The 21,409-nt window shown below is 51.6% G+C and overlaps 1 protein-coding gene across 1 annotated transcript in view; it reads left to right on the top strand.

Annotated features, from left to right (window-relative positions):
* Positions 1 to 21,409, top strand: part of LOC146822323 (uncharacterized) — a 224,202-nt gene that overhangs the window by 39,442 nt on the left and 163,351 nt on the right. Inside the window, exon 2 of the mRNA XM_085609459.1 lies at positions 14,141 to 14,287. Within this exon, the coding sequence (XP_085465585.1) occupies positions 14,141 to 14,287 (147 nt within the window). The remainder of the gene's footprint in view (positions 1 to 14,140; positions 14,288 to 21,409) is intronic.

The raw sequence follows: 21,409 nt of genomic DNA, 5'->3' as shown, positions 1-21,409 counted from the left end.
GTCTTCAGAGGTCACCACATGGTCTTCAGAGGTCCTACATGGCCTAGAGGCCACCACATGGTCTAGAGGTCACCACATGGTCTTCAAAGGTCACCACATGGTCTAGAGGGCACCAGATGATGTAGAGGTCCCTACATGGTCTAGAAGTCACCACATAGTCATCAGAGGTCCGACATGGTCTGCAGAGGTCACCACATGGTCTGTCTAGAGTCATCAGAAGGTCTTCAGAAGTCACCACATGGTCTTCAGAGGTCACCACATGGTCATCAGCAGTCACCACATGGTCTTCAGAGGTCACCATATGGTCTAGAGTTCACCACATGGTCTAGAGGCCACCACATGGTCTAGAGATCACCACATGGTCTTCACAGGTCACACCATGGTCTTCAGAGGTCACCACATGGTCTTCAGAGGTAACCACATGGTCTTCAGAGTCACAACATGTTCCTCAGAAGTCACCACATGGACTAGAAGCCACCACATGGTCTAGAGGTCGCCACATGGTCTTCAGAGGTCACCACATGGTCTAGAGGCCACCACATGGTCTAGAGGCCACCTCATGGTCTTCAGAGGTAACCACATGGTCCCTAGGCCCCTATTTAGCTGAAGATGGTCAAAATAAAGACTTTACTCTCCCCGATCTGGATTTAGAGCTTTGCACGAGGTATATTTCTCATGATACTAGCAAGGTTATGGAACTAGCAAACACTCCAGCAATAGCAGTTCCTATAGGATTAACATTATTCAGGAGTACCCCCTCTAATAAACCTAATTACTCTCTTCTGCAATCTCACCCCTCTTTGACCCCAGATCTAAATATCAGTGACACCCAACCAAGTCAAACTCTAAGGAAGGATATAATAGTCTTGGATTCATTAGTATCCTTAGAACATTTATTATCCTCTATCCTAACGCTACTAAATTTGTGGGAGGTTCCGACTGTGTGTTGGAAAACTGTAACTCAAATATTAAAGGTATTGTTAAAAAGTAATCGGGAAAGGGAGACTAGTTCAAGTGTACATACTGAACAAGTAGAAGCGGAAGTAAAGGTGAAAAGAGAATATACTTGATGGTGCTAGTAGTCAATCAACCTGTACTACTCATGATGGTAATCCCCAAATTGATAAGATAATTAATAAAGCTGTGATGCTAGAGAAGACCCCTGATTCTTTACCTGAACCCATACAGGTTATCTCTGATTCAGCTCAAAAAGTAAAAGGCTCGGTGGGCTCGCCTAGAAGGATAGACCAGGAACTCTTCCCTATTTTTAAAACCCAGTTAAGTGGTAAGAAAGACAATGTCTTAGGAGCCTCACACCTGGAAAAAAATGGGAGAAATGGGAAAAAGGAAAAGAATAGAGGGAAAAAGATGAAATCAACACAAAGATTCTCAAAAAAGAAGCAAAGGAGAATTTGTTTTAAAGAAAACATCGAGGTTTCAGTTAGTATGGAGACCTCCTCCCAGCCCCTGCAAAATACATCACGAGATAGGAAGCTGGAAGATTAAATTGATGTTGTGAACCCTCAAAATAAAGATTTAACAACAGAGTTAATGATGGTCTATGAGGCCTCCCCCTCGAATATTGCGAACTCCATAGGAGATTGTGCTAATACAGTAATAGAGGGGCTTCCATTACATATAACTGTGGAGCAGTCGAGGTTAGTTAACCTTCCCTAATCAGTACTTAACCCCCTGGCTGTCCTCTTCCCCAAAAGAGTAAAAATGAGAGGTAAACCAGGGATCACTGGTGTCAAACCCCCTGGGAAAGTAAGGACATACTCCAGTTAGATTTTATTCCTATGTTTGATACAGATTTAATATTAAATAGGACTTTGCTTCTTAAATGTCTCTTGGAGATTGAAAGTTTGAAACTTATACAAAGTAGTGATATAAATTTAGTCTCCATCTTAAATACAGAAGTTGGTTATAAGTTGAGGGTAAGGTTTAATTCCAAAATGATTGCAAAACTTATATTACAATGGTCAGAAGGCCTAAAAAGCAGAGGGATTAATGTCATTCCATTCTTTGAGATACCCCGAAATAGAGTCCTCAACAATAGGTCTCTGTCAACTCACTCACTTTCAGATAGTAGAGACTGTTTGTATGAAACAGAGGAATTAAAAATCTGTATTACTAAAAATGGTAGACAAGTGAAACTTAAAGAATGTTCCCCCCCTTTCCTTTAAATGGAATTCTAAAGAATAGAGGCCAAAATGGAATTGGTTACCCGGTGTACCAGCAGGCAGATCTAACAGTAAACATCTGCAACAGCCATCCTTCTAGCAACAAACTAAAAATAATATCTTGGAATGCTGCAGGAATAAAGATTAGTAGGGAGAAATTACAATATTTAAGTGCGTTAGATGCAAACGTGATCAGTCTTCAGGAGACCTGGTGTACAGAGGAACTGCTATGTAAGGATTATTTAACTATAGACTGTAAAGCAACCCTGTCCAGGACGGGACATGCACAGGAAGAGGTGGCCTGCTTAATGTCAAGAAAGATAAAATGGAATTATGATTACTATAAAGATCCTACTAATCTTTTTTTTGGCAATAATGTAGTATAATCTCGATAATAATGCAAGAAGTCCACCACTAATGCTGATAAATGCCTATATTCCGCCAGATGCCTCTCACGATGTTCTCTTAAAGGCGGTCTTTTCCTACATTAAAAAAGTTCATGATGTAGAACTTCCCCCTCATATAGTTCTGGTAGGGGATCTGAATTGTAAAATCTCTAACTCTACCTTGGATAGATTCCGCAATAAAGAAAAAGAAGAATCTATGCAGATCCCACAAGCGCTTTTCCCACAAATTAGAACTAATAAGAGACTGGAAATGCTTATTGATGAATTAATGAAGGTTGATAGCATCATAGTAAATGGCAGATTTCCTTCGGATAGACCGGCAAGCTTTACTTGTAAAACTTATAGTGGAGAATCTATCTTAGACTATGTGGCAGTGGGAAGTTCCTCCTTCTTTTTATTAAAAGACATAAAGGTTACTAATTCTTCCTGTAGTGACCATAATGTATTAACTCTTATCGTAAATTTAAATTTGTTTTCGCAAGATCCATGGGCATTAAATGGTGAATCTGTTATTTTTGCTAAGAAAACAGGGAGATGTCATTGGGATAACAAAGCCATCTTGGGCCTCGACAGTGTCTTAGAGGTCACTGTAGAGAAGTTGCCTAGTTGGAATAGAACAGAAATTGTTAGTTTTAACACATTTATGAATCAAGCAGTAGAAATTGCAAAGAAGGCGAACCAAAGAAAAAGCACTAAAGTGGTCCCCAGACGCTTCCTGCCATTAAACCTCGAAATAAATACACTAGTTAGGGAACAGTACTTGAATTGCTCCTCGGAAAGATATTATAGAATAATATTATCAAAAAGGAGGAGGACTCGGGTAAAGGTTAAGTTAAGAAAAGAGAGGGAAGATAGCATTTGGGTTAAACTGAGAGAAGCTGCCTTTAAAGGCCAGGTAAGAACCTTTTGGTCTCTTATCGGGGAGGGATGTGGCGCTAGATCTCGACCACTCCATGTGGCCATTGAAGAGCATAAATGGGTTAGCTTTATTCAGGATTTATATGCAGATAATGCAATGGCAATTAAGTATATCGCACTAAAGGAAGACCCCTCACTGTATGGATTGCCATCTGAAAAAGAAATAGAAATGGCGATCAGGGGGATGCGCTCCTACGGAGCGATGGGCCCCGATGAATTACCAATCACAGTTTTAAAACAAGATAGTATAATGTGGAGTAAAATTCTTTATCCGGTGTTCAAGTATTGCTATGCAAACAAAATGGTTCCCCCCTCTTGGAAGGGGAGTATAATAGTCCCTCTAGAAAGGAGATCAAGAGGCTCCCGACAACTATCGTCAAATTGCACTTCTTGACGCAGTGGGTAAAGTTTTTGCTAAATGCCTCTTGACCCAAATTAATGATTGGGTGGACGCGGTTAAAATTTTACCGTTGGAGCAAACCGGGTTTAGGACAAAGCATGGAACAATTGATAACCTAACTGCACTACAGGTAATAAATGAAAAATATGTTAAAGTTAGAAGAGGAAGGGTGTATACAGCCTTTATAGACTTCTCCACAGCATTCGATAAAGTAGATCGTCCTCTGCTGTGGAGGAAACTGTCAGACCTGGGTATGCCGACCACCCTTTTGGAGTTAGTTCGTGCTCTTCATATGGACAATTGGTGCAGAGTCCTAAGGGAGGGGAAAGAGGTCTCTCCCAAACCATCCCTACCGCAAATGGCCTAAAGCAGGGATGTTTACTGGCTCCCCTACTTTTCTCCCTATATATCTCTGATCTTCCTTACAATTTGGCTCAAAGTGAGGGCAGTGCTCCGTTACTAGGGGGAAAACCGATTACTTGTTTACTTTATGCAGACGACATAATATTATTGGATCTAACGCCTAGGGGATTAAATAGTCATCTGCAAGCACTACACAAATTTGCAGAGGCCCACTATTTAAAGATTAATATATCCAAAAGTAAAATGATGTGTGTTGGACGTGGCCCATCTGGCAGGTCCGCCCCTGAAGTTTTTATGGTATATGTAACCTGGGGATGGTGATTCCCCCTCTGAGTGAGTGTGAGGAGAGAGCGACCTACCCTTCCATAGGAATACATGGGGAATGGATGAGTCCTCGATAGTTCCCGGTGCGTAGGGTGTGCAGGGTCAAGTCTGGTATGTATGAACTCGTGAGGTATATGAGGTATGAGTGTGTCTAGTGTAGAAGTCCCCCTTTTGGAAGTTGGCATATTTGTGGAATATGTGCCTGGCGTATGATTGGCCGGGGCTGGCTGGTGAGCCTGGCTCCTAGGATCTGGGAGGGTCTGCCCGGTGGTGAATGGAGTGTTTAGCATACTGATGTGAGGGGAGGAGTGAGCCTGGGTCTGCTTGTGGATTGACCGTCTGGTTTGAGTGTCATGAATGAGGCTGGGTTTTCCCCAGACACTGCTGGCTCCACCCCCTGGGGTGCGGCTGCTGTTCCTAGCCTGGCCAGTGTAGAGAGAATCCCCCATAACCAGTTCCAGCTGGTTCTCCCCCTGCCTGCCCCTTCAGACCAAGAATGTGTGTATAAAAAGGGTGCTGTGACACCCTGGACTTGTTCTTGTTCTCCAACTTGAATCTACCTGGAGCTGCTGCTGCTGGGGCTCAGGGGTGGCGTGCCTCCCTGGGCCCTGCCCTACTCCTGGACTGAGGATGGCCCCTTTCCCCTCTTTGGCGCTGCTGGGCCCCCCCTGAGGTCCTGGACTGCCGACGGACTTTTGTAATCTGCATCTAGCGCTGGGGGAGCGCTGTCCCTCCTGCCCAGCACCTGGAAGCGCTGCTCCCTGCTCCCTACCGCTTTGGGGTCCTTCCCTCCTGCACAAGCGCTGGTAGCGCTACATCCAACAAGCCGGTGCTCACCCGGCGTCTGCCCCGTGCTCCCAGTGTTCGATACCCCCAGCGAGTGCCTACCTCGCTTTATTCCCTGCCCGTGTGCCTTACGAGGGAGCCCACTCCTCGTCGATTTCTCCCCGAGTTCACCGCCGCCGCCCGGGACCCTAGTGACGTCATCCCCGGGCCGCGCTGGTATTGGCTGCCGACCCGGGATTCCCCACTAGCGTCATCCCCCAGGCCGCGCCGTGATTGGCTGCCGGCCCGGGAGAAGGAGGAGAGGCCGGCCGAAGGAAAACGACGTAGCAGGAGCGGCGGGAGCTCACTCCGCGCCCCTGCGATACCCCCGTGAAGCTGCTGACCTTCCCCGGGGCTCCCGAGAGAGAGAGAGAGCCCCGGAGCACAAGGAGAAGGCTGGCGCAGCAAAGGAGACCGGCGCACCAAAACCGGTGAGTGCTGCGGCGAGCCACAGGGAGGAGGGGCGTCGGGACGCGTTGTCGGTGTCCGCCCCCCTCGAGTGAATCTCCGGTTGTGCCCCGAGGCCCGGGAGGCCTCTCACGAAGCCGAGTCCCCCGAGAGGGACTCCGCGTGCCCCCCCCCCCAATGTTCTGAGCCCTGCGAGGCTCCACCGGTGGCCATTGCCCCCAGAGCCCGGCGAGGCTCCACCGTGCCATTGCCCCCAGAGCCCAAGGGGCTCCACCCGTTGGCCCCCCCTTTTTCCCAGGGCCGGCAAGGCTCCCACGAGGTCCCCCAGTGGCCCAGCACTTAGTGGGCCACCGCTACGTTTAGCTTTGCCCCGGGCTTCCTGCCATGAACATCGAGACACTTGGGCACCTTGCCCCAGAAAGGCCCGCTGGCCTGTGGATTGCTATGGACTGAGTCTAATGTGATCCCTACTAGTATTCTGTGTTGCACCTCTACGGGTGCTCCTGTTGTTGTGTACTTGGTCCTATTTCCCCCCCCCTGAATACCAGATGACCCCTGTACGATTCCTGGCAGTGGTCCCTTGGCCCTGTGCTGTACCTTCTTCCCCGAAGCCCCTACCCGTGCCCCTGGCACCTTGTACGATGTGTGTTCCTATGTGTTCTGCTTAATACAGATATTATTTTTCGTATATATACTTGGTGTGGAGTTCCTTTTGTGGGGGGGGCCCGGGAGGTTGTTGTTGGTGGGTGCGTGCGCAAATGCTTCACATATCCTCCGAGATAGGCCTGGCTGCCCGCGCCGCGTTACCTAGAGCGCGAGCAGGGGTCGACCTTTCATAGGAGTGGTGGTCTCTGACTGGCTGTGGCGCAAGCCCTGGCCGGCCGGGGGTCCCATTTCCTACACTGGTGGCAGCGGTGGGATCCGGACTTGTGTTTGCGCAGTACCACAACGATAACTGGCCTCCCTACAAAAGTCTGTACTGTACATGGTCGCAAGGAAAGGAGATTATTGTTTTAAGAGTTTACGTCAATGTCCGTTCTGTGAAAGATGTGTTCGAGTTAGGTGTCCCTAGCTTGGGAGGATAAATCATCTCCCTAGGGTAATATGGTTCTCTGGATTCACCAGAAGGGTGGGATCCGGTGGTGGTTGCAAAATTGTGGTCAAATATGTGTGGTCCGTGTCCCTGCCCTAGAGTAATGGTACCCGTGCCCCGAGGGTCAGGTTGAGGAATCAGGGGCGGTGGAAAAACTGTCCTACCAGTCTAGGGGACGGTATGTGCATGAATGTTAAGGTATGCTGAGTAATGGAGTATAAGTTCCCCGGGATGGGGAGCTTGCTGAGTCAACGTTAATCCTGTCCTTCCTTACCCCGCTGAATGTGTTGGAGGCATCATGTGTTCCGTGCACCGCTGAATGTGTCTGATGCGTCAGGTGTCCTGTCCTTCCTTACCCCGCTGAATGTGTTGGAGGCATCATGTGTTCCGTGCACCGCTGAATGTGTCTGATGCGTCAGGTGTCCTGTCCTTCCTTACCCCGCTGAATGTGTTAGAGGCATCATGTGTTCCGTGCACCGCTGAATGTGTCTGATGCGTCAGGTGTCCTGTCCTTCCTTACCCCGCTGAATGTGTTGGAGGCATCATGTGTTCCGTGCACCGCTGAATGTGTCTGATGCGTCAGGTGTCCCCCCCCCCCCCTTTTTTTTTGCCCTGCTAATTGTGTTTGATGCATCATGCGGTCCGTACCCCGCTGAATGTGGTTTAGGCGTCAGGTGTCGCCCTGGCTAAATTTATGTTAAGTTGTATCCCGGACAAGGAAGACCTGCTGGCGCTGCCGCGGCTTGCCTTGGGGAGAGCTGAACGTTGAGTCCTGCTGGCGCTGCCGCGGCTCGTTTTGTTAAAGTTATGGTAGTTGTATCCCGGACAAGGAAGACCTGCTGGCTCGGCCGCGGCTTGCCTTGGGGAGAGCTGAACCTTGAGACCTGCTGGCGCTGCCGCGGCTCGTTTTGTTAAAATTATGGTAGTTGTATCCCGGACAAGGAAGACCTGCTGGCTCGGCCGCGGCTTGCCTTGGGGAGAGCTGAACCTTGAGACCGGCTAGTGCTGCCGCGGCTCGTTTTATTGAATTTATGTTAAGTTGTATCCCGGACAAGGAAGACCTGCTGGCGTGGCCGCGGCTTGCCTTGGGGAGAGCTGAACGCTTAGTTCCCAGGTGGAAGACCAGTGGAGGGAGGAAGTTCCAAAACTGATAAGAAAGTGTGTTCTGAGGGTGTTCCTCCTGGGAGGACGCGGAACCTCAGAAGTAGAGGTAGGGTGGGGCATTCTTGCCCGTGACCTCTGGCAAGCCTGAGGGTGCGGACCCTAGGTGGAAGGAACAGTGGTAGGCGTGGCTACCCTGAGAAAGGGAGTGGAGAAGGGCTATTGTGGGCCCGGGGTTACCACCCCACACTCCAGATTAGCAGGGACCAGTGGTATCTGGGTAGCCCAGGGCCTGGTCCTAGTCACGGACAACTAAGGCGTGCCAGTGGGGTAGCCTGGTTGGGCCTATGTCTTTATTATTTTTCATTTTTTTATTTTTCTTAATTTTTAGCCTGTGTGTGTCTATCGGTCCAGGTGGGCGTTGAACTGGAGGGTGGCTCGGTAGCGCGGGCCACGTCCATGTTCTATCGCCCTGCAAGCAGGGAAGTCCATCACGGTAGTGATTGGTCTACCCTGCCTTTGGGCTGGGAGGGGCATGTGTTGGACGTGGCCCATCTGGCAGGTCCGCCCCTGAAGTTTTTATGGTATATGTAACCTGGGGATGGTGATTCCCCCTCTGAGTGAGTGTGAGGAGAGAGCGACCTACCCTTCCATAGGAATACATGGGGAACGGATGAGTCCTCGATAGTTCCCGGTGCGTAGGGTGTGCAGGGTCAAGTCTGGTATGTATGAACTCGTGAGGTTGAATGCTGCGCAACGGTATATGAGGTATGAGTGTGTCTAGTGTAGAAGTCCCCCTTTTGGAAGTTGGCATATTTGTGGAATATGTGCCTGGCGTATGATTGGCCGGGGCTGGCTGGTGAGCCTGGCTCCCAGGATCTGGGAGGGTCTGCCCGGTGGTGAATGGAGTGTTTAGCATACTGATGTGAGGGGAGGAGTGAGCCTGGGTCTGCTTGTGGATTGACCGTCTGGTTTGAGTGTCATGAATGAGGCTGGGTTTTCCCCAGACACTGCTGGCTCCACCCCCTGGGGTGCGGCTGCTGTTCCTAGCCTGGCCAGTGTAGAGAATCCCCCATAACCAGTTCCAGCTGGTTCTCCCCCTGCCTGCCCCTTCAGACCAAGAATGTGTGTATAAAAAGGGTGCTGTGACACCCTGGACTTGTTCTTGTTCTCCAACTTGAATCTACCTGGAGCTGCTGCTGCTGGGGCTCAGGGGTGGCATGCCTCCCTGGGCCCTGCCCTACTCCTGGACTGAGGATGGCCCCTTTCCCCTCTTTGGCGCTGCTGGGCCCCCCCTGAGGTCCTGGACTGCCGACGGACTTTTGTAATCTGCATCTAGCGCTGGGGGAGCGCTGTCCCTCCTGCCCAGCACCTGGAAGCGCTGCTCCCTGCTCCCTACCGCTTTGGGGTCCTTCCCTCCTGCACAAGCGCTGGTAGCGCTACATCCAACAAGCCGGTGCTCACCCGGCGTCTGCCCCGTGCTCCCAGTGTTCGATACCCCCAGCGAGTGCCTACCTCGCTTTATTCCCTGCCCGTGTGCCTTACGAGGGAGCCCACTCCTCGTCGATTTCTCCCCGAGTTCACCGCCGCCGCCCGGGACCCTAGTGACGTCATCCCCGGGCCGCGCTGGTATTGGCTGCCGGCCCGGGATTCCCCACTAGCGTCATCCCCCAGGCCGCGCCGTGATTGGCTGCCGGCCCGGGAGAAGGAGGAGAGGCCGGCCGAAGGAAAACGACGTAGCAGGAGCGGCGGGAGCTCACTCCGCGCCCCTGCGATACCCCCGTGAAGCTGCTGACCTTCCCCGGGGCTCCCGAGAGAGAGAGAGAGCCCCGGAGCACAAGGAGAAGGCTGGCGCAGCAAAGGAGACCGGCGCACCAAAACCGGTGAGTGCTGCGGCGAGCCACAGGGAGGAGGGGCGTCGGGACGCGTTGTCGGTGTCCGCCCCCCTCGAGTGAATCTCCGGTTGTGCCCCGAGGCCCGGGAGGCCTCTCACGAAGCCGAGTCCCCCGAGAGGGACTCCGCGTGCCCCCCCCCAATGTTCTGAGCCCTGCGAGGCTCCACCGGTGGCCATTGCCCCCAGAGCCCGGCGAGGCTCCACCGTGCCATTGCCCCCAGAGCCCAAGGGGCTCCACCCGTTGGCCCCCCCTTTTTCCCAGGGCCGGCAAGGCTCCCACGAGGTCCCCCAGTGGCCCAGCACTTAGTGGGCCACCGCTACGTTTAGCTTTGCCCCGGGCTTCCTGCCATGAACATCGAGACACTTGGGCACCTTGCCCCAGAAAGGCCCGCTGGCCTGTGGATTGCTATGGACTGAGTCTAATGTGATCCCTACTAGTATTCTGTGTTGCACCTCTACGGGTGCTCCTGTTGTTGTGTACTTGGTCCTATTTCCCCCCCCCTGAATACCAGATGACCCCTGTACGATTCCTGGCAGTGGTCCCTTGGCCCTGTGCTGTACCTTCTTCCCCGAAGCCCCTACCCGTGCCCCTGGCACCTTGTACGATGTGTGTTCCTATGTGTTCTGCTTAATACAGATATTATTTTTCGTATATATACTTGGTGTGGAGTTCCTTTTGTGGGGGGGGCCCGGGAGGTTGTTGTTGGTGGGTGCGTGTGCAAATGCTTCACATATCCTCCGAGATAGGCCTGGCTGCCCGCGTCGCGTTACCTAGAGGGCGAGCAGGGGTCGACCTTTCATAGGAGTGGTGGTCTCTGACTGGCTGTGGCGCAAGCCCTGGCCGGCCGGGGGTCCCATTTCCTACAATGTGCATGCGCAGAAGTATAAAGTTGAAGAATGGGAATTTCGTATGGTCGGTGGGTGCCTAAAAATTGGAACTTGTAAAATCTTTTGTTTTCTTGGGAAAAATAGTGTGTGGCAACCTAAGTGACAAAGCCGATATAGAAAATAACATCCGTAAAGCTACCATGCAGGGGAAAAGCTTAGGCTCCCTCTATGAATCTACTGGAAAAAGACACTTTGCACTTTTATTAGAGGTTTTTCATGCAAAAATCCCCGCTTCGCTCTTGTATGGTATTGAATTGCTTGATGTAGAGAAATGTTTTTTTTTAAATACAACAGGAGGCCAAATTTTAAGGAGCCTGGCCTCAGTCAACTCTGCTTGCCCCGTAGCTGCTCTAAGGTTAGAATTTGGCTTAAGAAGTAGTTGGGTACAGGGTCTTGCGGGGATAGTGCGATGGGTTGTAAGCCTGGTAAAGGGTGATCCGGGCACATTAAGATTTTTAATTCGGAAAGAAATACTAGATAGTTTAAAAGAGCAGTCATTAATTCTTAAAAATTTCAGGATTGCGGTTGACTTGCTGCAACTGGGTGAGTCTCTGCTCCTCACCCTATCGCCTTATCCATTAAGGGCCACTTTGAAACAGGCCACTTGGGAATTAAGTTTCACAAGGGATAGGGAAGCTCGCATTCTAAAGAGGGGTATCCACCCGGCCATAAACTCCTGTGTGATAAAAAAAAGTACAGGCCTATATTTCCTGGAACCTGCCCCATGGAGTGCGCTTCTTTTGGCTATTACTGAGGCAGGTTATGCTCCATTTAAATAATGTACAGTCTAAATGAAATGGTTCTTCCCCGATTTGTACTTTGTGTAATAACTCCATCCAGGACGTTAATCATGTGATATTGATTTGCCCTACTTTAATATTGTGTCGGCGTAAATGGATAAGACCAATTTGTCTACAATTATCTATTCTCTCGGCCTCTTCACTAACTGATTCTATTTATGAGCTAACTAATTAAATGTTTTGTCATAAGATCTTTAACTTTTTTAAGTGTGTTTTAAATTTATATTAACGCTCATTATATGGAGGAAGCAATTATTAACTCTGGTTTTAACCTGATGCTATACAGTAATAAGGGCATAAAGGATATTTTAAATATTTTCTATTGTATAGAATATTCTACTATTTTGTATTTGGAGACTTTTTACAGTTGGCTTTCGCCTATGATTGAAGAAACTATGTTGCACAAAATGTTTTATATGCCACTGGTTTCACAGTTTATGTGGACCTCTTTGGAGTTCCAAGATCATAAATAAAAATAAACTTATCTGCTAATAAACTTATGTGGTCTAGAGGCCAGCACATGGTCTAGAGGTCACCACATGGTCTTCAGCGGTCACCACATGGTCTTCAGAGGTTACCACATGGTCTTCAGAGGTACTGCATGGTCTAGAGGTCACCACATGGTCTAGAGGTCACCACATGGTCTTCAGAGGTCACCACATGGTCTTCAGAGGTCACCAAATGGTCTTCAGAGGTAACCACACGATCTAGAGGCTACCACATGGTCTAGAGATCACCACATGGTCTACGGATCACCACATGGTCTTCAGAAGTCACCACATGGTCTTCAGAGGTTACCACATGGTCTTCTGAGGTCCTACATGGTCTAGAGATCACCACATGGTCTACGGATCACCACATGGTCTTCAGAAGTCACCACATGGTCTTCAGAGGTTACCACATGGTCTTCTGAGGTCCTACATGGTGTAGTGGTCACCACATGGTCTAGAGGTCACCACATGGTCTTCAGAGGTCACCACATGGTCTTCAGAGGTAACCACATTGTCTTCAGAGGTCCTGCATGGTCTAGAGGCCACCACATGGTCTAGAGGTCACCACATAGTCTTCAGAGGTCACCACATGATCTTCAGAAGTCGCACATGTGGAGATCTGTGAGTCTGCAGACCATATAACCTTTCCTTATCTTAGTGCAGGTGCTTTGGTTACACTTCACCTGGTGCACACTTCCTCAGTAATTCAGCTCATACCTCTTGGTACCCTCCATAGACCCCAAAACACGCTCAGACAGATATAAGTATAAAATACCATGCATGTTCCATATCCACGTTTGTGGGGTCCTTTTTTAAGTTTCTTGTGTTTCTGTAGCGGTGAGGTGTCAGAGGCAGCACCTTCTGCACCCGAGCAGTGGCCCCCCCAGAGGAATGCTAGACCTTCCACAAAGCGTCCTGCAAAGCAGGGACCACCCTGATAAACAAGGAATAAAGAGACAAGATTGCCTTATAAATGTGACCAGAAAAGCAGTACAGATGCAGAACCTCTACGGAGCAAGGAAGCACGGGGTCATATTTTACAAGACAATGGAGCAGCGTGGTGCAAACAGTTTTGCTGCACTGAGCTGCGTCATTGTCTAAGTGCAGGAATGCACCGTATTTACAAGAATACATCATAGTCCTGTACTCACTCCTGAGGCAGCACACAAACATCAGCTGTTCACCAATACAGACACCCTTGACGTTGCAGGGATGATTGTTTTTGTGCAGGAAGGGAAACCTTCCTGCACAAAAACAATCATTAATGGCGCTTTTCTCTTTCTATGTGAGAAAGGAGCACACATAGAAAGAGCAAAAAACGAGGAGAAATAAAAGTATTTCTCCTCGCGGATCCACCCTTTCGTCTGCTCTGGGGAGGCGTATGTTTTTGGTGATGCCTCAAATTTACGATTCCTTGTAAATTTGAGGCAGTGTCAAAAAGCCATGGGTGTTGCTGGGAATGCCCACAGCAACACCCATTGCACCTGCCGTTAACGCAGAAAATGGCACCAAAGGGCACAATATTTACAAGCCGTATTGGAGCAGGACACAGCGAACCCCGTAGTGGCACGAAAAGGGACCCTCTGGTGGTGCAGGGGCCTTGTAAATGAGGCGCACCGTGACTACAGCATCTCCACGCCATCGTGAGAAGTGGACCTGCTGTCACTTGTCTGATGTCCAAGACAGACACCCAATGTGGGGGGAGGGGTCTGTCATCAGAAATGAAACAAGTCTCACCCCCTCCCACATCCTGGAAGGCTTTTCATTCTATGTGGGGGGCATTTTTAGACTTCTTCTGTCATAGTCCACCGTAGACATGGACAGGATGACATGGCGGACCTGGACAGAACTGGCACTCCTGTGAATGAAGCAGGGGGACCAAAGAGGGCTGTCTGGGCAGACTCCAGCCGAAAGGAGAGCTCGGTATGCCTATTCATCCAGTAGGGGGCGTTGGCTGGGGCCACAGACAGCCATGTTTGGCATACTGCACAGTGATGGCTGTTACTAACAAATGAGGCCCTTAAAACGTGTCATCTCTTTCTCAGTTACAGAAAAGCCTGGGATCTGTCCGGACCTGCTCTTTGACTGTCCGAGATTCGAGGCCAATGAGTGCCAACAGGACGGGGATTGCGAGGGAATCTACAAGTGCTGTCTCTTCCGCTGCCGGTTCATGTGTGCGGAGCCCATCCTAGGTGAGTGTTTGCGGAGCCCATCCTAGGTGAGCATTCGCAGAGCCCATCCTAGGTGAGTGTTCGCGGAGCCCATCTTAGGTGAGTGTTCGCGGAGCCCATCCTAGGTGAGTGTTCGCAGAGGCCATCCTAGGTGAGTGTTCGCGGAGCCCATCCTAGGTGAGTGTTCGCGGAGCCCATCCTAGGTGAGTGTTCGCGGAGCCCATCCTAGGTGAGTGTTCGCAGAGGCCATCCTAGATGAGTGTGTGTGGTTTGCACCCTGCAGGAGAGGTGACGTCACTCCACACAAGCATCTGAGTGTGAGCCAGCCTAGCACTGAGGTCTGATATTCTCACTGCCCCCTGGTGGCGAGTTGAAGGTGGCGGAGGTCTGGTGGCCCCAGGAATGGAGACTACATTGAGGGGGGCTCTGCTGGGGGAGGGGGCACTGATGTCAGGCCCATGTATACCTTGGTATGTTGGAAACAGGATGTTCAACTGTTCAACGTATGCACAACAGATGGTATTCCACATTCAGAGCCATCGTGGGGACAAAGCAGCAGGAGTCAGATATTGAGGCTGGTGTAGGTCTAGGTACTGGGCCGGGTGTAGGTCCAGGGAGTGGGCCGGATGTAGGTCTAGGGAGTGGGCCGGGTGTAGGTCCAGGGAGTGGGCCGGGTGTAGGTCCAGGGAGTGGGCTGAGTGTAGGTCCAGGGAGTGGCCTGGGTGTAGGTCCAGGGAGTGGGCCGGGTGCAGATCCAGGGAGTGGGCTGAGTGTAGGTCGAAAGAGTGAGGTGAGTGTAGGTCCAGGGAGTGGGCCGGGTGTAGGTCCAGGAAGTGGGACGGGTGTAGGTCCAGGGAGTGGGCTGAGTGTAGGTCCAAAGAGTGAGGTGGGTGTAGGTCCAGGGAGTGGGCCGGGTGTAGGTCCAGGGAGTGGGCCGGATGTAGGCCCAGGGAGTGGGTTGGGTGTAGGTCCAAAGAGTGAGGTGGGTGTAGGTCCAGGGAGTGGGTTGGGTGTAGGTCCAGGGAGTGGGCCGGGTGTAGGTCCAGGGAGTGGGCTGAGTGTAGGTCCAGGGAGTTCCCCTAGTGTAGGTCCAGGGAGTGGGCCGGGTGTAGGTCCAGGGAGTGGGCCGGGTGTAGGTCCTGGGAGTGGGTTGGGTGTAGGTCCAGGTAGTGGTCCGGGTGTAGGTCCAGGGAGTGGGCTGAGTGTAGGTCCAGGGAGTGGCCTGGGTGTAGGTCCAGGGAGTGGGCTTGGTGTAGATCCAGGGAGTGTGCCGGGTGTAGGTCCAGGGAGTGGGTTGGGTGTAGGTCCAGGAAGTGGTCTGGGTGTAGGTCCCGGGAGTGGGCTGGGTGTAAGTCCAGGGAGTTGACCTAGTGTAGGTCCAGGGAGTTGGCCTAGTGTAGGTCCAGGGAATGGACTGGGTGTTGGTCCAGGAAGTGGGGCGGGTGTAGATCCAGGAAGTTGGCCTAGTGTAGGTCCAGGGAGTGGGCTTTGTGTAGGTCCAGGAAGTGGGCCGGGTGTAGCTCCAGGGAGTGGGCAGAGTGTTGGTCCAGGGAGTGGGCTGGGTGTAGGTCCAGGGAGTGGGCCGGGTGTAGGTCCAGGGAGTGGGATGGGTGTAGGTCCAGGGAGTGGGTCGGGTGTAGGTCCAGGGAGTTGGCCTAGTCTAGGTCCAGGGAGTTGGCCTAGTGTAGGTCCAGGGAGTGGACTGGTTATAGGTCCAGGAAGTGGTCCCGGTGTAGGTCCAGGGAGTTGGCCTAGTGTAGGTCCAGGGAGTGGGCTAGGTGTAGGTCCAGGGAGTGGGTGGAGTCTAAGTCCAGGGAGTGGGCTAGGTGTAGGTCCAGGAGTGGGCGGAGTGTAGGTCCAGGGAGTGGGCAGGGTGTAGGTCCAGGGAGTGGCCCGGGTGTAGGTCCAGGGAGTGGGCTGAGTGTAGGTCCAGGGAGTGGGCTGGTTGTAGATCCAGGGAGTGTGCCGGGTGTAGGTCCAGGGAGTGGGTTGGGTGTAGGTCCAGGGAGTGGTCTGGGTGTAGGTCCCGGGAGTGGGCTGGGTGTAAGTCCAGGGAGTTGACCTAGTGTAGGTCCAGGGAGTTGGCCTAGTGTAGGTCCAGGGAGTGGACTGGGTGTTGGTCCAGGAAGTGGGGCGGGTGTAGATCCAGGAAGTTGGCCTAGTGTAGGTCCAGGGAGTGGGCTTTGTGTAGGTCCAGGAAGTGGGCGGGATGTAGCTCCAGGGAGTGGGCAGAGTGTTGGTCCAGGGAGTGGGCTGGGTGTAGGACCAGGGAGTGGGCCGGGTGTAGGTCCAGGGAGTGGGATGGGTGTAGGTCCAGGGAGTGGGTCGGGTGTAGGTCCAGGGAGTTGGCCTAGTGTAGGTCCAGGGAGTTGGCCTAGTGTAGGTCCAAGGAGTGGATTGGTTGTAGGTCCAGGAAGTGGTCCAAGTGTAGGTCCAGGGAGTGGGCTAGGTGTAGGTCCAGGGAGTGGGTGGAGTGTAAGTCCAGGGAGTGGGCTAGGTGTAGGTCCAGGAGTGGGCGGAGTGTAGGTCCAAGGAGTGGGCAGGGTGTAGGTCCAGGGAGTGGGCCGGGTGTAGGTCCAGGGAGTGGGTTGGGTGTAGGTCCAGGGAGTGGGCCGGGTGTAGGTTCAGGGAGTGGGCCGAGTGTAAGTCCAGGGAGTTGGCCTAGTGTAGGTCCAGGGAGTTGGCCTAGTGTAGGTCCAGGGAATGGACTGGGTGTAGGTCCAGGAAGTGGGCCTAGTGTAGGTCCAGGGAGTTGACCTAGTGTAGGTCCAGGAAGTGGGCCTAGTGTAGGTCCAGGGAGTTGGCCTAGTGTAGGTCCAGGAAGTGGACTGGGTGTAGGTCCAGGAAGTGGGCCGTTGTAGGTCCAGGGAGGTGGCCTAGTGTAGGTCCAGGGAGTGGACTGGGTGTAGGTCCAGGAAGTGGGACCGGGTGTAGGTCCAGGGAGTGGGCCGGGTGTAAGTCCAGGGAGTTGGCCTAGTGTAGGTCCAGGGAGTTGGCCTAGTGTAGGTCCAGGGAGTGGACTGGGTGTAGGTCCAGGAAGTGGGACCGGGTGTAGGTCCAGGGAGTTGGCCTAGTGTAGGTCCAGGGAGTGGCCTGGGTGGAGGTCCAGGGAGTGGGGTGGATGTAGGCCCAGGGAGTGGACTGGGTGCAGGTCCAGGAAGTGGGCCTAGTGTAGGTCGAGGGAGTTGGCTTAGTGTAGGTCCAGGGAGTGGACTGGGTGTAGGTCCAGGAAGTGGGCCGGTGTAGGTCCAGGGAGTTAGCCTAGTGTAGGTCCAGGGAGTGGACTGGGTGTAGGTCCAGGAAGTGGGCCGGTGTAGGTCCAGGGAGTGGGCCGGATGTAGGCCCAGGGAGTGGCCTGGGTGTAGGTCCAGGGAGTGGCCTGGGTGTAGGTCCAGGGAGTGGACTGGGAGCAGGTCCAGGGAGTGAGCTGGATGTAGGCCCAGGGAGTGGGACGGGTGTAGGTCCAAGGAGTGGACTGGGTGTCGGTCCAGGGAGTGGGATGTGTGAAGTCCTAGGGGTCCGTGGGCCCTGAATCTCTTGTTCCTCCAGAATCCCCAGACCTTCATCCGCCCATGGTGAGTTCCAGAGCGTAGAATAGGGAAGAAGGCCCCAGACCTGCGAATGGCGGGATGGAAATCTACATTTGCCTCCATATTCCATTCACATTGACCTGCTGCTCAGAGATGAGGGTATATGTCAGCGGACGCCCTGGAGGGGAGGGGGGGACTTGTACTGCTGAATATGGGGGCTAAGAACATTGGGAAACAAAACTATCCTGGACAAAACTTGGAACGCTAAGTGCATATAGAGGAAGCATACATTTACTATTCCTAGCTGTACATCTATGTACCTTGAATTTAGAAACATAAAAAGGTGCCCATATGTGGATTTAGGTTCATAAAATCTATCCTTACTTTGCAATAGTTTAGATTAAGTATTTTGCCCTCCATATTTGAATACCTCGATATTCTAGTTTCCATATTCAGGGGCATCGAGAGTCAGGGAGCAGGGGGCAGAGAGGGCATCGAGAGAGAGGAGGGGCTGCAGCCAGGCTGGGGGGTGCTGGATGGGGAGTTCTGGGGCTGCCAGGCTGTGCCTTTTCTGCAGCCCCTCTCCAACCCCCCGCTGTGGTTTTACTGGGTTCAACTCTGATGTTTTCATGATAGTCTTCGTTACCGAGAGCTCTACTCTTCCTTGTACTGGTCATTGCCCCATGAGGGCAAGGAAAAAGGCATCTGTACTAGGCACATACAATTAATACGTCTTAGTCCCTCTCCTTGCTCCAGGCCATAAATACCTCACCTCCCAGCAGACCACCCAGCAGCTAGCACTGCATGCCTGGCATCTGCTGAGAATCACAGCCAATCATGGACTGGGCTAGGACTAGCTTCTGCAGCGGATCACCCAGCAGCCATCACTGCATGCCCTGTAACATTCTCAGAAAACCAGCCATTCATTGACTGGACTAGCCATCAGCAGTAGAGAACCAGCAGCTAGCACCGTAAGGCCTAGTATCTGCTGAGAACCACAGCCCTTCATGGATGGGCTAGGACTAGCATCAGCAGCAGAGCACCCAGCAGCCATCACTGCATGTCTTGGTACATTCTGAGAATCCCAGCCATTTATGGACTGGACTAGTCATCAGCAGTAGAGAACCAGCAGCTAGCACCGTAAGGCCTAGTATCTGCTGAGAACCACAGCCCTTCATGGATGGGCTAGGACTAGCATCAGCAGCAGAGCACCCAGCAGCCATCACTGCATGTCTTGGTACACTCTGAGAATCCCAGCCATTTATGGACTAGACTAGTCATCAGCAGTAGAGAACCAGCAGCTAGCACCGTAAGGCCTAGTATCTGCTGAGAACCACAGCCCTTCATGGATGGGCTAGGACTAGCATCAGCAGCAGAGCACCCAGCAGCCATCACTGCATGTCTTGGTACATTCTGAGAATCCCAGCCATTTATGGACTGGACTAGTCATCAGCAGTAGAGAACCAGCAGCTAGCACCGTAAGGCCTAGTATCTGCTGAGAAACACAGCCATTCATGGACTGGGCTAGGACTAGCATCAGCAGCCATCACTGCATGCCCCGTAACATTCTCAGAATACCAGCTATTCAGGGACTGGACTAGGACTAGCCAAGAGCTACAAAGATGATAATGATGATGATAGCAATTTGTAACACACACAGCGACTCCAAGGAGTGTCCCGGCTCGAGACAGAATGGATCGCAAATTGAGCAACAGAGAATTAAGCCTGAACAAAATGCCATATTTTCAGTTTTTCTTAAACGCTTTAGCATCACTCACTGCCCTCAGCTCCACGGGAAGCTTATTCCAGGCTACCAATCCCAGATACGTTAGGGACCTTCATTCTGCTCTTGAGCTCTCAATTCTCAGGATCTCTGCCAACTGTTTGTTGATGGATCTCAACTGTCTAGAAGGACTATAGAATCCAAATCTGGCTCTGGGGTAAGACGCCCCCGATTGATATAGCATCATCCACTAGAAGAAGAGATTTAACTTTCACTCTTTCCCTAAGGGGCAGCCTATGTAGAGTCTGTAAGTAAGGCGAAATCCATATTCTCAATGGCACAGTTAAAAGAAGACGGGCCACCTCATTTTGGGTCACTTGAAGTTTGTCCAACAAGTACTCAGGTAACCCGAAGTATAAGGCATTACTGCAGTCAATTCTGGACGTTATAAGCCCCTGAATTATCAATTTCTTCACTGGAAAGGATATGAGAGGGCGACATCTCTTTAGTGCCCTTATAATGCCAAAACAGGTGCATACCAATGCTTTTACGGCTTACAGGACAGGCTGTTATCAGATTTAATCCCCAGATTTTTGACTGAATCTTTCTGGGGATCCGGGTGAAGGCATAATCTGGGCAGAAAGTTTTCCAGACATCTGGTGGAATCTTAACAAAGAGAATTTCAGTTGTTTCTTCATTGCATTTAAGTTGAGAAGGTGCTAGCCAGTGAAAGACAGCTGTAAAACAGGTTTTCATCTGTGTGCCCTGCAACTCTACCTCCTCCTTGCCCCAGGAGAATAGCAGTTGCGTATCATCCGCATAGGAGATCACTTTGGCTCTCAGATAGTCTGCTAATTGGCCCAGAGGGTGAGGTATAAGTTAAACAGGAGAGGGCTTCGGACAGAGCTCTGAGGGACTCCCATCAGTACATCACATGGGTTGGCGGAGCAAGGAGGAGTCCAAACTTGTTGACTCTCGTTAGCTAGAAATACCTGCCCTGTTACTCCAATGGCCTGGAGATGCTCCAGCAGCATAGAGTGGGGGACGGTGTTGAATGCTGCTGATAGCTCTAACATAATCAGTGCAGCATTTCCCCAGCATCCAGAGTTCCAGTCATATAGGCTGAGGCCTCTACCAATGCAATCTCAGTGCTATATCGGGCTCTCAAGCCTGACTGGTTGGGGTGCAGCGGATTATTATCTTCCAACGCACTGGACAGCTGTTTGTTCTTCTCTTTTCCCAGTATTTTGGATAGGGCAGGCAGCAAGGAGATCAGCCTATTGTAAGCTGGAATGGCCAGATCTGCCGCAGGCTTTTTCACACTTGGGAGAATCTTTGCTTGCTTTGACACGCTGGGAACTGTGGCAGTCTGTATTGAATGTTAAGGATCGAGTTAGCTACAGGATTAATAATCTCAGCCCCATACAAGTAAATAAGTGGGGCAAGGAACTAGAGGCGAGCCAGATATAATGACTTTTAAAGCCTGCAGAGAGCAATCCAGGGAAATAGGTTTACAGCAGCTATCACTGCATGCCCTGGCGCACACTGAGCATCACGACCATTCATTGACTGGACTAGAACTCCAATCAGTAGCAGAGCAGCCAGCAGCTAGCACTGACTGCCCTGGTACATGCGGAGAGTCGCAGCCATTCACAAACTGGACTAAGACTAGTCATCAGCAGTAGAGAACTCAGCAGCTACCACTGCATGATGTGGTGTCTGATGAAAACCCTAGCCATTCAGAGACTGGAATGAGACTACCATCAGCAGCAGAGCACCCAGCAGTTTTCACTGCATGCCCTGCTACATGCTGAGAACCACAGCCATTCAGGTACTGGACTAGGACTAGCATCAGCAGCAGAGCACCCGGCAGTTATCACTGCATGCCCT

Source organism: Triturus cristatus, chromosome 6 (assembly GCF_964204655.1).
Source record: "Triturus cristatus chromosome 6, aTriCri1.1, whole genome shotgun sequence".
In the NCBI taxonomy this organism is placed as follows: domain Eukaryota; kingdom Metazoa; phylum Chordata; class Amphibia; order Caudata; family Salamandridae; genus Triturus; species Triturus cristatus.
This window is presented reverse-complemented; position numbering and strand designations above follow the sequence as displayed.